The sequence below is a fragment of the Thermomyces dupontii genome (genome assembly GCF_041956625.1).
Source record: "Thermomyces dupontii strain NRRL 2155 unplaced genomic scaffold VTN31scaffold_2, whole genome shotgun sequence".
Taxonomy (NCBI): Eukaryota; Fungi; Ascomycota; class Eurotiomycetes; order Eurotiales; family Trichocomaceae; genus Thermomyces; species Thermomyces dupontii.
The window spans coordinates 1,425,354-1,440,027 of record NW_027192308.1 but is presented as its reverse complement, the minus strand read 5'-3'; the positions used below and the strand labels follow the sequence as shown (position 1 = coordinate 1,440,027).

The 14,674-nt window shown below is 53.4% G+C and overlaps 6 protein-coding genes across 6 annotated transcripts; 4 read left to right on the top strand and 2 right to left on the bottom strand.

Moving 5' to 3' along the window:
- Nucleotides 1–48: 48 nt before the first annotated feature.
- Nucleotides 49–1,710, top strand: VTN31DRAFT_2893 (uncharacterized protein; the record flags this gene model as incomplete). Its single annotated transcript, XM_069403111.1, has 1 exon — nucleotides 49–1,710. The coding sequence occupies one exon, from the start codon at nucleotides 49–51 to the stop codon at nucleotides 1,708–1,710; it is 1,662 nt and encodes a 553-aa protein (XP_069262326.1).
- A 1,099-nt stretch (nucleotides 1,711–2,809) lies between these two features.
- Nucleotides 2,810–5,419, top strand: VTN31DRAFT_2892 (uncharacterized protein; the record flags this gene model as incomplete). Its single annotated transcript, XM_069403110.1, has 1 exon — nucleotides 2,810–5,419. The coding sequence occupies one exon, from the start codon at nucleotides 2,810–2,812 to the stop codon at nucleotides 5,417–5,419; it is 2,610 nt and encodes an 869-aa protein (XP_069262325.1).
- Nucleotides 5,420–5,977: 558 nt separating this feature from the next.
- On the bottom strand, nucleotides 5,978–7,801 carry VTN31DRAFT_2891 (uncharacterized protein; the record flags this gene model as incomplete). The annotated part of the gene is made up of 1 exon (XM_069403109.1): nucleotides 5,978–7,801. The coding sequence occupies one exon, from the start codon at nucleotides 7,799–7,801 to the stop codon at nucleotides 5,978–5,980; it is 1,824 nt and encodes a 607-aa protein (XP_069262324.1).
- A 497-nt stretch (nucleotides 7,802–8,298) lies between these two features.
- On the top strand, nucleotides 8,299–11,019 carry VTN31DRAFT_2890 (uncharacterized protein; the record flags this gene model as incomplete). Its single annotated transcript, XM_069403108.1, has 3 exons — nucleotides 8,299–8,783; nucleotides 8,845–9,954; nucleotides 10,011–11,019. 3 exons carry the CDS (start codon nucleotides 8,299–8,301, stop codon nucleotides 11,017–11,019), a joined length of 2,604 nt encoding a protein of 867 aa, XP_069262323.1.
- Nucleotides 11,020–11,191: 172 nt separating this feature from the next.
- On the bottom strand, nucleotides 11,192–12,547 carry VTN31DRAFT_2889 (uncharacterized protein; the record flags this gene model as incomplete). The annotated part of the gene is made up of 2 exons (XM_069403106.1): nucleotides 11,192–12,337; nucleotides 12,407–12,547. 2 exons carry the CDS (start codon nucleotides 12,545–12,547, stop codon nucleotides 11,192–11,194), a joined length of 1,287 nt encoding a protein of 428 aa, XP_069262322.1.
- Nucleotides 12,548–13,227: 680 nt separating this feature from the next.
- Nucleotides 13,228–13,890, top strand: VTN31DRAFT_2888 (uncharacterized protein; the record flags this gene model as incomplete). The annotated part of the gene is made up of 4 exons (XM_069403105.1): nucleotides 13,228–13,269; nucleotides 13,356–13,420; nucleotides 13,488–13,712; nucleotides 13,767–13,890. The coding sequence occupies 4 exons, from the start codon at nucleotides 13,228–13,230 to the stop codon at nucleotides 13,888–13,890; spliced, it is 456 nt and encodes a 151-aa protein (XP_069262321.1).
- Between the last annotated feature and the right edge of the window lie 784 nt (nucleotides 13,891–14,674).

Here is a 14,674-nt window from a genome sequence, read left to right as displayed (position 1 = left end):
CATGTTGCAATAGTCTGAAGAAGAGAAACACCGAATAATCTACGAAGAATGGAGACCGCCCCGATGCTTTCGACTCCTGAGTCTCGCTTATTCGATGCCACCGAACCTGTCGCAGAGCCCACTCAAACCAAATCCGATGAGGAGCTGTCCATCATCTATGATATTGAACGGACCCTGAAGGAGATTCGCCAGGGGCGATGGAAACGTATTGCGCTCCAGTTTCCGGATGAAATGCTGCCGGATGCACCTCGAGTATACCAGCTACTTGCTCGAAGCCTGGAGAGAAAGCAAGTTGAGAGCGATGGTGATGCTGCCAAATCTACAACGGCTGATTTGAATGGTTCAATGTCTCAATTGAGATTGGAACAGAATGGGGAAGAAGATCCTGTCCCAAAGCTCTTCATACTCGCAGACACATCATACGGTTCCTGCTGTGTTGATGAGATTGCTGCAGAACACGTCAATGCTGATGTTGTAGTCCATTATGGACGAGCTTGCCTGTCACCTACGGCCAGGTTGCCTGTGATTTATGTCTTCACTTGCAGGCCTTTGGAGCTGGAGCCTGTGATCAAAACATTCCAGGATACCTACCCAGATCGAGCGACCAAGGTGATAATAACTGCCGATGTAACTTATTCGGGGCAGCTGCCTGCGGTCTATGATCACTTGGTACGAGCCGGTTATTCGAATCTATTTGCCACTACTGTGGTGCGAGACCCTTCCTCACCCATCCCGAACCGGACAGTGCCAGAATCGGTGCAAAAAGAACCCCAGTCCTTGAATGAATGGCAGTTGTTTCACATATCCGACCCGCCAACGGCGCTGCTTCTCACGTTAACTTCTCGGGTCGCTGGCATTCATGTATACCCTACAGATCCAATCAGCAATAATGGACCTGTCAAATCCCTGCAGCAATTCACGGGTGCACTTTTACGACGTCGATACGCGACTTTGACATCACTGAGCACCGCAGGGGTTTTCGGAATTCTGATCAACACCCTGAGTGTCAAGAATTATCTGCATATCGTCGATCACGTGAAGGCCAAGATCGCTGCCGCTGGGAAGAAGAGCTACATGTTTGTGGTAGGCAAGCTCAATGCTGCCAAAGTGGCCAACTTTAGCGAAATTGACGGCTGGGTCGTGATTGGTTGTTGGGAGAGTTCTCTGGTGGACAGCAAGGATTTTTGGAAGCCGATTATCACACCTTTTGAACTGGAGCTTGCCCTTCAGCCCGACGATAAGCGAATATGGACAGGTGCATGGGAGAGTGACTACCAGAAAATTCTCGACGCAGAAAATCCTAACGGCACCAGTGTTCCTGCGGATTCCAATGCGACCAGAAGCAATCCTGAGAATGACAGCCAGTCCTCTGATTCTGAGTCGATGCCTCCAGAGTTCAACCTGCGGACGGGACGGTATGTCACAAATTCACGTCCGATGCACAACTTCGCGTCTGGTTCTTCCACAGGAGAAGGTTCCAAGAGTAGTAATGCACTCACCAAACGGGCCAAGGGGGATTTGGCAAAAGTTGGTGGAACCGTCTCGCCAGGAGCGGAATTCCTGCGGACTCAGCGCACATGGAAGGGATTGGGGAGTGATTTTCAGATTGAGTACGAAGAGGACGAACGGAAGGACAGCACAATTATTGTAGAAGGACGCAAGGGAATTGCCAGGGGATACACTGTGGGTGATTCGACTGAGCGGCGCTAGCAAACTACGATCCTGGCCACACGGGTTCCTGCAGGTTGGTGACATCGTCCATCGGATGTGTCGTCGTCTACGAACAAGGCATGAAAAACTCAGATTCAATATGCACCTGCCACTGAACCACTTGTCCAAGGGCGATGTGCAATTCCTGAACCGTTTCGAAAGGTGGACTTGCCATGCCATGGCCGGAATAATGGCATGTCAATGAGGACATGGTCGGACTTGATCCGACTTCTCCGGCATACGATTACAGCACCTGAAGACTGCATTTACGCGATTACCGTCGAACCCGCTCTGTTGTCAACTGGAATGTAGCCCGCTCTCTGTGCCTTGGTCACTTCGACGCTCCTGCTGAGAGGACAGACCAAGATTTCAGCTGACGAGGCAATTGTCCTCAGCAATCCACTTCACCGATCCACAGTGGAGCGTCGCGGCTGATACCGAAAGTCTGATGGTTTTGAACCTGAGATACCAACAACTGATTGATGACGTGTGACGCGCCATCCAGGTTCCTCTCCCGGCCTCCTGCCTCAAGTTCTGCCTTTTGCGAAGGAACGCGATTTCATTGCAGTCCATTTAGATAGATTGGATCATGAATATCATACGAGCGCATCGAACCAACGACGGCCAATCCTTGAGTCATACAGGAGTGTCTTTATGTGTATTGTGAACTTGTGACTGAGTGTGACTCAATGGAAGACCTCAAAGGACGGCCAGTTGGTCGGAGGCCTTAGGCACTCTCTCATTCGTCTTAGCGTGCTTTTGTAATCAAGATGCTCAAGATTCCTTCCTAATCCAGTTTAAATATTAATTTAATCCATCCATCCGCCTGACTAACTTGACAAAAGCGGCTAGAATAGGTTAGTTGCTTATCACATGATAATTGCCTAATCCGTGATCAGCCGCAGTTGATCCTGGACAGCTCAGGCTCAAGTCTCATTCTTCATGATCCTCCCCAGCCCGCCGTCGGGTCGATACCCTGCCGTTCCACTGATATCGGCGCACATCTATTGCGTGCCTGCTCCCTGATGATGCTAACAAGCGAATCTCGGCATCTCATGCTCGCCTCGGAACCGGATGATTGCGAGGTATCGTCATCGCCATGTCTCTAGTTAACACAGTGAAGTTCGAACCGCAGCAAGACCGTCGTTGGAACGCTGGTACTGGGCTTCTCAGCTCTCCAATGGACACCTCAACGAAGGATGTAGCACCGCTCCGGTCGGAACGTCCTCTTTCGACGTTCGAACGAGTCATTTCCACCCATGCCCCCATCTTCGAGTCGCTTCTCCTCCAGATTCCCACTGACACCCTTTTCCAGCTTTACCACACCTCCTCGTATCTCCGCCGTTTCCTCCAGTCTTATCCGACTGCGTGGAAATACCTTTCTTTCCGCCTTCTTTTCCTCTCAGGTTCCCAACCCCGGCCGTTGCTCACGGGCAGTCGGGATCCCGCTGCCAACCGGCAGTCTCGTCCATATGCCCTGGACCAGCTTTTGATGATGGTAGTGATGCCGATTAGTCCCTGCTTGAAAAGCCTGGAGTTGGACAACACAGCTGTTTCTGGTCAAATTCTCATCTCTACCGTCCTTCATACGAGACGAGAGACATTAGAGCATCTCTCCGTCCGGGGATGCAAGAACGTCTCACTCAAATATCACATCGTTCCTTACTTGACTCTGTTCAGTCTTCAAAATGATGCTGATCAAAATCGGCAATCTGACAACACGTCGGCGAAGAGAAAACTTGCCCTGAAAAGTCTCTACACGTACCGATGCCGTCATCATCGCCGCCGACCTTACCTAACCTCTTCTCTCCTTCGTCGGGATTCTGACTCTGAACCGACTCATGAGCTTGTTTTGCTATGTCATACGCTAGGAATCTGGACTGACACAGCATGGTGTCCCACTCCAGCCGGTCGGTGTTTCCGTCGACGTGGGTATGTGTCAATGCGGGTGCCGCATGGCGCGCCAGAGGTATGGGTTGTATTCGATCGTCTCTGGAGGTCTCGAAATTGGCTCGGGCCGTCGAGTAATGAGGAGGTAGACGCCCGTGGGCACAGCGCCAATCGGGCTAAACTCTGGGAACATGAAGTAGCTTATCAGGGCGAGCCGTTAGGCGTCGGGGAGCAAGGAAGTCGTGATGAGGGGAAGACGGTCCCAACTCACTTACGTCGGAGCCATCGGGTATTTGTTGAAAATGTCAAATGCGATCAATGCTTCGCAGACATCCCGGAGAGGTGTGAGCAGTGCAGCGTCTCTATGCATTGTGTGGGTTGTCGCAAGACGCTTTGTGCCAGCTGTGCATTTGATCGACCCTACCTCAAGCAGCCCGCTCCGTCAACGTCTCAATGGGAAAGCGCGGCATCCCAATTTCTGTGGTGGTGGGCCCCAGGTGTTACCGTGAATCCATGTGTGATGCAGGACCCTGTCTCCTTGCAAGCAGATTTGGAGACCAATCCCCAAGATAACCCGATGGGTCGTGATCAGCAGCCGAACCTTGAGTTTCGCTGGTGTTGTACGGAGCCTTTATTTTCGGGTGGCGGTGGAATCAGCATCGGAACGGCAACATCGGATGTGGACCAGATCCGGGCAGTTCCTCTACCTCGCGGCAAAGGTTACGAGGACCCGGAGTTCACTGACAACGACTGGAATAAGAACTTCCCGAAATACGCATATGGTAATCCGGAGCGGCCTGATTACTCCCTGGAGACCGGGCATCTGGAAATGATGCGTTGGTTGCTGGGGCCGCCGGACCGACCAGTATCGAATTGTCCGCGCAATCTGTGCAAGGACTGCCATAACTCGCCGCAGTGGAAGGTGCATTGCAAGAGTTGTTCGAAACCCCTCTGCATCGAGCACGACTTGCGGGGGTTACGGTTGCGGATTTGTGGATATCGCGACCTTACCATTGAGAAAATGTCTTTACAGAACAAGGCTTCCAGCGCAGCAGCTCCGCGGGCGTCGACTCCTGTCAGATTGCGGTCGGTAGCTCTCGACGAAGGACTGGAAAGTGTGCGTCAGGGTTCCCCGTCGGCCTCTAGCAGCGATTTGGAGAACACGATGGAGGCTCCGGTCGAGAGAGAGTTGGATGGATCCATGCGCGAAGTCTCTGAGGGCACAACGGCAGGCAAACGGAGTGCATCGCCGACGAATTCGCTGCTCTCACGAGCGTCATCACGGTCTTCCGTGTACTATGACGCGTCTACTGGCGCACCCCGCTGGCAGGGTTGCCAATCCTTCTTTTGCCCGCAATATCGACCTGTTGGTGACCAACGCCAGCGTTGCACGAGCGTGCTCCGAGAATGCACAAGTTGCTCGATTCATGTGTGTCAGGACTGCATTGCAAAGAATCCACCATGCACATGCTCGTACTGCGAGGCGAACTATCTTTGTCCGAACTGCCAGAAATTGCGGGAAGAAGATGGCACATGTCGACGAGCAGAAGAGGAGCGACGAAAGGCTGAGGAAGAATTCAGGAAGAGCAGGGAGTTGCTCAACGATATGATCGCTCGAACGGAGTCTCAATCACAGACATCCTCACTGGCACCAGCACAACGCAACGATGAGATGTCCGAGAGACAGCCGTACATAGACACTCCGACAGCCGAAGCAAGTGGTAGCGCCCGCGAACCCCGAGACAGGGGCCAAGCAGCAAATGATACAACGTCGGATGAGGAAGCTGTCGTTGATGACGTGATGGCTTCTATGGGCTGAACGCTCTAAAGTGATTTTTCGTATCTATTTGAGGTTTCGCTTTAAATCTGCATTGATCGATCTTGTTCGTTTTGTTACGATTGCATCACGACATGGTATGGCTGTGCATGGGCATCATCCGGAAGACAGGAAAGGAAAAAGTTCAATGGGTGGCATCAATTGATCCTATATTCGTTCCATATACCAGATCACACCCACCTCGTGGGAAGTTTGAGGAATCGGGACAACCAAGCAGGTTGCTCTTCTGTGGCAATTGCAGGCAATTTCCATTTTTCCGTTTTTTTTTTTTTTTTTCTTTTGTTCATGAATCCGAACTTGCATTTCTCATGCCCCAAGATTTGAATTGTGATCCCCGTAAGCACTGCATCTGGCGCCGGTGTCATGGTCGAGTCTGGTTGATGTTACAGTCCTATTCTTAGACTTGAATGATTGAATGATTGACTTTTTTTTTTTTTTTTTTTAGTCCTACTTCTATGTCCACCACCGGTAGTTATTCGAATGAATGGCATGTACAAGGTGTCTCTTCAGGATTTAGGACGTATGTACAAGCTACCTCTATCATAGGTGTTCTTTTTTTACTCTATCGATGGTCTTCTTCGCTTCGGTCCGGGCAGCGCCCTCATATATTGATAATACAACCACAAAGACCGAGCCCATCAAGGTAAGAAAGTCTACCACATGGACCGCCCACCAAATGTGCTGCACGCCCGCCCGGCACGTTTGGATTTCGTACTTCCACTCCGGGGTTTCGGCGTCAAAATCAAACCAGAGCGATAACAGTCCCGCGTTTCCGCCGTACTCACCCATCATTGAGCGGAGGGTGATCTCGCGGAGTGCTGGCTCGAAGGCCGAGCGGTTCTGATGACGATAAAGAGGAGTCTTGATTGCCGCCCAAGGAAAGACGGGGCCTTTCTTGCTTCTTGTTTCGCCTTCTTCTTGTTCTTCTTCTTGAGGCAGAGGTAGCGAGTGGACTACGTCGCACCCTTCATGGTCGTGGCCCGTCAGAATCAACCCGTTGCGGCCCCGGCCATTCTCGCGGTTCGGGCGCATCCCGAAGAGAGCTTGGAGGATACTGTTGGCGGACACGTACTTGCTGAGATGGTTCTGCTCGCGCAGTCCGTCCTTGTGAAACCGCGGGTTCTCTGGCTGCCACTCGTCGTCGAACTCCCAGTACGCGAAGTGCGGGCCGTCGACACAGACTCCTTCGGGCTTATACAGCGGGACGTGGGTCAGCAAGAGGGTGAAGGAGGTTCGGTCTTCAACGGGGTGTGAGCGGTGCAGGATGACATCGTTGATGAAGTTGTAGCTGCCGGTCAAGATGTCGTCGTCCAGAGCAGGGCCGTCCAAAACGAGGTCGTTGAGCGTAACGATGTGGATGGTGGGCTGGATGTCGCCGCCGTCTCCATGGCGCGGAGGATGCCGGAAGCGAATGTCCCAGTTTGGTTGTCCAAAGACACGTTCAAACCGCTCCAGCCGAGCAGCTGAAACATCCCCCGCATACCCGATGTCATGGTTGCCGGCAATATTGATGATCTTTCTAGACCAGGAGGAATTGTACCTCTGCAGAGTCAGATTGCCCTGATCTGCTCTGCTGGTGATCTTGTCGCTGACCTTCTCTCCGCCCCGGAACACGCGGTGCCAGTATCGCCAGCCGCGGCGCTCGAACTCGGCGTCCGTCACCCATTGACTGCCGATCAAGTCGCCGAGCACGGCCACATGCGTTGGACGCGACCACCATCCGAGGGTGCGATAGATGTGAGCCAGGTAAAAATCGTTCCCAAGAAGATCGAGCCTTTTCCGCGCGGCCTGCACAGCGGACGGGAGGTCATCCAGGACGATGGTGCGCAGGGCCGATGCAATTGTGGAGATGAACGAAAACCTTATGGCAGAGACTCTCGCCTCCGGCGCTCCGTCTGCGTCGTCAACTCCCAGGATGGACTCCAGAGCATTGACGATTGGTATGTCTGTCTCCTCCCGCTCCCTTTGTTCTTCTTCTGCACTGACCTCCCCCTTCCAAGCAGCCACAATCCTGCGCCAATGCCTCTCCAGCCTTGGAATAAACTCATCTTCTTTCGCCGGAAGCGAGGTATCCCCTTCGATTTGCGGATCCGCAAGGACCAGTAGCCGAAAGATGGCAGGTTCGGGCTCCAGTGAGCTTTGTTCCGAGACAAAGCCCAGGTGTTGGAAGAGTGTGTTCACGAGCGGGTACGACGCTATCGTTGCGCCCAGGCGCGACCCATCGCTGTTAATGGGGCCGCCGCCTCTGGGCAGCGGAAAGGCGCAGCCGTGGAAGACGGGGTATAGGTAGAGGTAGATGGTCGATGCGATGGATAGCGGGAGGATGAGACGGAGGAGGCGCTGGAGGATGATGCGGAGGGACATGGAATTCGAGAGGGATAGCCCTTATACCTGTGAAACGTATTACAATTCAAAAAACAGTCATCATCCAAACACCAGATCTATCATGGTCGTGGTGGTCTTTTTGATTTCAAGCTGAAGCGGCTTTAGTCTCAAGATCCAACAGGACTTAGTTACCCAAAGTCCGACGCGAATCGACGGAACTAAGAGGACAGATTGATCGACCCAAGCATTATTGGAGCTTGGATACAAGATCCAGCCGAATCCTTCAGGCTAAGAAATCGCACAGCATAATGAGCAAATTAGACCGTTTTTGGCTGGTGGTGAAGCTACTATCAGGACATTTCAGTAGTGCTATTCGAGTGATTGAACGGGGTTTCTCTGAAAATTTAGTCTGCGATAACTTGGCCCGGATCAATTAGAGCTCCCGCACCGCCGGTCGGCCCGATGCCTCGGTACTCCTGACAGCGCCCAAACCCTGTTGCTCCGCGGTCAAGGGGAGGTCCCTCTCCGTCGAAGCGATGTCCGCGTCATCCTTCACCGTCGCGGATATTCCGTCGCAATCGCTCAGCCACAGTCGACGCAATCCTCGAGGCCATGCACGGTCGGGGTACCAAGCTCCACCATCCACGGACAAGCCGTCGACGCTGCCAAACGAACATGAGCGGCATGATCAGATCAAAGATGCAGGGATCTGGAACAACGGCGCACCGGTGGAGGAAGAGCAGGGTGCTCTAGAGGGGCCTGGACCGGAGTTGCATGGCCATGGCCATTCGCATTCACTCCCGCCTTCGGGTTCGTCAAGGCATGGCCACAGCCATGCCCTGACGAACAGTATCAGCTATGGCCACAATCATGCACATAGTCATAATCGCGCGCATTCGATATCGGGTCTCGAGGTGATCCCGAATGGGCACACAGAGTCGCAGATGCGCTCCTGGAAAGACGCGGGGGTCGATGCCTATGCGACACCACTCCAGTCCGTGGATCGCACGCGTCCTGCAAGGTATGGGACTGTTACATGCCACACAATGCGCATCACAGAGTTCCTCTAAATCTAGTTCTAGTGAAGAGATAGTCGCGGGAGGAGTCATGGCATTGCCATGGGTGGCGCTATCTTGGTACATGCGCCTCCACACGGCGTCTGAGCAGTTAGAATCGGAGCTTTCTACGACGGACGCGCAGCAAGCAGGATCAGACTACCTGTGGTGGAGGACATTGGTTCTTGTGTCAATGACGTTGCTTTCTATGGGCGTGCTCGCGTTGGTTCACCGACGACGTGCCAGTCAACCATTGCCCAGCGTCCAACCGAACGTGGCTTCATTTCGAATATGCGCTCTACGCGTTGTATCGCTGGCACTGCCAATCTACGCCGGAATAGCTGTCGGCGGGCCCGTAGTCGCTCTAGCCCTTGCTTTGGCAGGGGCGGCTGGTATCCCCAGCTTGGCCGAGCGCCGGGGAGCAAATGGGAAGCCGCAGCAACGCCTGAGAGAGAAGAAGGCGTCCATGTTGGTCCTGTTGTTGTTGATTATTTTGCAGTTGGCAGGATATGGTCGTTTGATCGATTCACGATCGTTATTTGGATTTCTTGCGTTGCTGCTCTCGATCTTTGCCGTTCGCCCACCTTACCCGACTTCAGGTGATGCGGCTTTTGCGCAGCCAGGCATTGCTCCGGCTTCGAAGTTCATAGCTGCTCTCACAAGCAATCCTTTGGTTGCCTCCCCAGAGGATGTCCAAACGACGTTGCTTTCCGGAGGTGTTCTGGCAATCCTAGCCCTTGTGCTGTCCCCTTCGAGTGAAACGAGACCAGGCATATCCAGCCTTCTTCTAACTTTACTCACTGTGAGTTTCTTCGGAATGTCTCTAGCCGTCTCTTCTCCAGCGGCTCTACACACCCGCCGGAAATTCGGCTTCGTCGCTGCATCTGCCTCTGTCATTCTCTGCAGCGCGATACCGCATGCCGAGAGCAGTCGCTTTTCCCGTTTCGCATGGACCGTTGTCGCCGTGCTCGGGTATCTCGCGGCCATTTTGGATAGTCCCCAAACGAGGGAGTCACGTCACCATCGCGATGAACTATCCGCGGTGACAAGATTCCTCCTTCGCTATGGCGAGTCGGTTCCGATCCTGCACTCTATTCTGATAGAGGATGACTCGCGGCGGATTTTCTACTTTATGACGTACGTTGTTGATGACTTATCTAGGTTGACCATGTCTGAACTAACCCGTACGACAGGCTGAATTTCTCGTTCATGCTAGTTCAGCTCATGTACGGCTTTCTCACCGGATCACTGGGTCTCCTCAGTGATAGTATACACATGTTCTTCGACTGTATCGCGCTCGTCGTGGGACTTTCCGCTGCTGTGATGAGTAAATGGCCCCCGAGCGCTCGCTTCCCCTACGGATACGGCAAAGTGGACAAGCTCTCAGGTTTTGCGAATGGGGTGTTCTTGATGATTATTAGCGTGGAGATTGTCTACGAGGCCATTGAGCGGTTGATATCGGGCGTGGAGATGCGCCGCATCCAGGAGCTGTTGATCGTGAGCATTGCCGGATTGGCCGTGAACCTGGTTGGAATCGTGGCCTTTGACCACGGCCATAGCCACGGCCACGGCGGCCACGAGCACACCCACGACCATGGCAACGAGAATATGCATGGAATCTTCTTGCACATCCTCGCCGACACCCTTGGATCCGTCGCGGTGGTCATCTCAACTATTCTCGTCCATTACTACGGCTGGTCCGGGTTTGACCCTCTCGCCTCGTGTATCATTGCCATTCTGATTTTCGTTTCCGCCGTCCCGCTCGTGAGCAGTACCGCACAATCGTTGCTGCTGACCATCCCGGCGGATGTCGAGTACCATCTTCGTGAGACACTCGGCGGAGTAAGTAACCTGAATGGCGTCGTCGGCTACACGGTGCCCAAGTTTTGGCTTGATGACACGGCGAGCCATGACCATCACCACCATCACCACCACCATCACCACCATCATCATGATCGTCACCATCGTCACCACCATCATAGCCATGACCATGACAGTCATCACGCCCACAGCAAGTCGTCAGAGATCCTGGGCGTGATCCATATCATCGCCAGCCGCACCGCCGACCTGGAAGACGTGCGCAGACGCACGGTTTCCTATCTCCGGGAAAAGAACCTTGACGTGGTGGTGCAGGTTGAGCGCGAAGGCGAGGGGCGATGCTGGTGTGGGACGGGCGTAAAGGGTTCGTCGTACATCCGTTGACCCTACATCGCATGGCATCGCAGTCGATTCACTTCTTGTATTTGTTGATACTCAAAAACTTAGTTTCGGGGGACAACTTTCTTGTACATAATTATTTGAGAACACTATGATTGCATAAGTCGTTGAGGAGTTACCTAAGGGGACGTGACATGAACGTTGATACGGATTTGCTTTATTCAACCTTTGCCAACCTCTGCACAACCACCGCCGTAGCCGCGCCTCCTCCGTTGCAGATCGCCGCAACACCGTACTCGCCCGGGTGCAGCTGATGCAGGAGGGTCGTCAAGATTCGCGACCCGGAGCTGCCGAGCGCATGCCCCAGGGAAATGGCGCCGCCGAGAGGGTTGACGCGCGCGTTCTCGAGGCCGAGAATCTTCTCGTTGGCCTTGATGACTGCGGCAAAGGCCTCGTTGAATTCCCACACGGCAACCTGGTCCTTGGTGATGCCGGCCCGTTCCAGCGCGATGGGTACGGCCTTGGCCGGCGCCACGGGGAAGTCGACGGGATCGATCGCGGCATCGGCCGACGCGACGATGCGTGCCAGCACGCGGCTGCCGCTGCCGTATTGCTGAGCGAGCTCACGGCTGGCCAGGACCAGCGCCGATGCGCCGTCATTCATGGTCGAGGCGTTGCCGGCGGTAACGGTGCCCGTTCCGTCACGGACAAACGCCGGCTTGAGCGCGCGGAGCTTGTCAACGCGCAGATCCTCAAAGCCCTCGTCGCGCGTGATCGTCGTGTCGCCCTTCTTGCCCTTGACGGTCACCGGTGCGATTTCGTCGGCGAATTTGTTCTCGGCCCAGGCCTGCTGGGCGCGCTGGTACGAGCGGATAGCATAGTCATCCTGCTCCTCCCGGCTGATGTTGTATTTCGCAGCGGTCTTCTCGGCGCACACGCCCATGTGGATCTGATTGTAGACATCCCACAGACCGTCCTTGATCAGGCCATCTTCCAAATTGACATTGCCAAACGGTGGAAGTTGGCTAGACCGAGGGAGGTAGTAGGGCACGCGACTCATGTTCTCCATGCCTCCTGCCACTTGGGCCTCTGCAAGTCCCAGCTGGATGTTCTGCGCGGCGAATACGACGGCCTTGAGCCCGGACGCGCATACCTTGTTTATCGTGATGGCTTCGACCGTGTTGGACAACCCGGCGAGGATTGCCGCTTGCCGGGCAGGTGACTGTCCCGCACCACCCTGCAGGACTTGGCCCATGTAAACATCGGTGATCTTCTCGACTGGAACGTTGGACTTTTCGATCGCGGACTTGATAGCCACGGCGCCTAGTTGGGGCGCAGGGACCGAGGCAAAGGAACCATTGAACTAGATTATCACAACAGTTCAGTTAGGATCGGGTTCACAATCGCATGCCAATCACGCTCTCGAACATACCTTTGCTGTCGGAGTCCGTGCGGCGCTCAAGATATATGCGTCTCTTGTCTCCTTTGCCAGTGTTCTCGTTGTGCTGAAGGTTCGTCGGGGCAGGAAACCAGCCTGCACGGCCAGACGGCCAAGAGCTCGTGGAGCTTGCATGATGAGCCTATGTCCCTCGAAACAAACAAGAGTAGCAGCAATAATCATCAGGAAAGGAGAGTGTTGAGGCAGAAATAAACAGTGGTTGTATTTGCTTCGCCGAGTCGCCGACAATGGCCGGTCTTTCAATCGCCGAGGTATTTGGCCCGCGGTTTTCCGCCACCGAGTTCGGACAACATTGCGAAGTACGGTTGACATAAAACGATCGACTTGTCATTATTTATATACTCTTTAAGTTGCTCCCAATAGGTAAATATAGCGTCCTGAACGTGGCAGGTACAATTAACTGCCGTTATTTCAGTTTGTTGTTGATCAAAAACCTCGAGAAGAGAGCAGGCTCAACATGCATGTGATCGCTGAGGCCGACTGTTTGTTGTGTTTGTAATCGTGTTTGTATGGAATGCAAACACGGCAAACGCCACTTTTCTCCATTTGACAAGGTTCTCCCGCTATGAGGTCACGTGTGTTCTATCGGATTCTGCGCCACATGATTGGCTCTTCGTGCAGAGTCATCGTCGTGCACAGCAGGCGGTCTCTGACCTCTATCCATCTCATCTTCGGGCGTGTCTGTGGTCTTTTGCTCCCAGTCATCGCGACTTAGATTCGCCATTTTACGTTGATCTCTTTGATACAATACTTGCGGCTCGCTAGACACACTCCGGATAGCTCTTGCCAGCGCGATGTCCACCTCCGCCCGCCGTCGTCTGATGCGCGATTTCAAGGTCAGTAGTCCTTTTACAACGCACCTCTTTCTTCCGTTCCTCGTGGCTCTCTGGTATTTGTCGACACGTGCTGACCACTTCAATAGCGCATGCAGACGGATCCACCGGCAGGTGTTTCGGCATCTCCTGTTGCGGACAATGTCATGACTTGGTACGGCTCAAAAGGAATCAAGAGGAAAGCGAAACGTCGCCACTCGATGCTAACCTCCGCACTTCAGGAACGCCGTCATCATCGGTCCTGCCGACACTCCCTTTGAGGATGGTACCTTTCGGCTCGTAATGCACTTCGAGGAACAGTACCCGAACAAACCCCCCCAGGTTAAGTTCATCAGCCAAATGTTCCACCCCAACGTTTACGGCACTGGGGAACTCTGTCTCGATATTCTGCAGAACCGCTGGAGTCCGACGTATGACGTGGCGGCAATCCTGACCAGCATTCAGAGGTAGGCGACAAAACCCTCGACGGACGGTTGGTCACGTGCTAATCCTCGGCGCAGTCTACTGAACGATCCAAACACTTCCTCACCAGCGAACGTGGAGGCGTCGAACCTGTACAAGGAAAACCGGCGCGAGTATATCAAGCGTGTGCGCGAAACCGTCGAGAAGAGCTGGGAGGACTAAGGCTGGGGTTTTCCGACTTTTGAGGGCTCGTTGTGCACGCTCTTAATTTTGTCTGATTTCCTCGTTTTCCTCCGTCATGCTGTCTTGGACGCATTTGCATGTGTTTTAGACAGTTTGATTGGGTTTTCGTTCCCTGCACAGCGCGGTGTTATGGCGTGATCATTCGGCGCGATGATTTGAGATTTGTTCTGGTTTTGTTGTTTTGATTCTTTCGTTTGTGGATATCATCCAAACAAACATTGATTCGATCCTTCAGCGTTCGACTTGACGTTTCGTTCGGGCCATGTGTTTGGGTAATGCTGCTCCGTAGTTTGACAGTTGCATTCTTCCTAGATTTCTGTATCATCTCGAGCGGCGATCAAGCTCAAAAAATAAAAAAATCATAGCAACCAGCCCGTGCCCTGTCAAATGGCTGAAACTTGATCTGAAGCACGTGTGCCTTAGTGCCAAGAATCTCCACCCTTCTTGTCACGAATCAAACGTGTTTACTTAATCAGGCCAATTGACGCCAGATTTTGCCGGCATCGATACAGGGTAAAACACTCTGGAGTGTATTGGGTAGATTCATATTGACCTGCTGATCAAACTCTCTCTAAATCCTGTTCTCTTCGTGTCATTTTGGTTGTATCTTCGTCGCATCAGATCACGGCCCCCTTATGCCGTGACTTGATTACTCCCACTCCCTGGCCCCGCCGTTTTCCAGCGTCTCCTTGTGCGGTGCTTTTGGCGGCGAGCCGTCCGATTCTTGTTTTGGTTCGTTTTTGGGGGGACAACACGATACCGA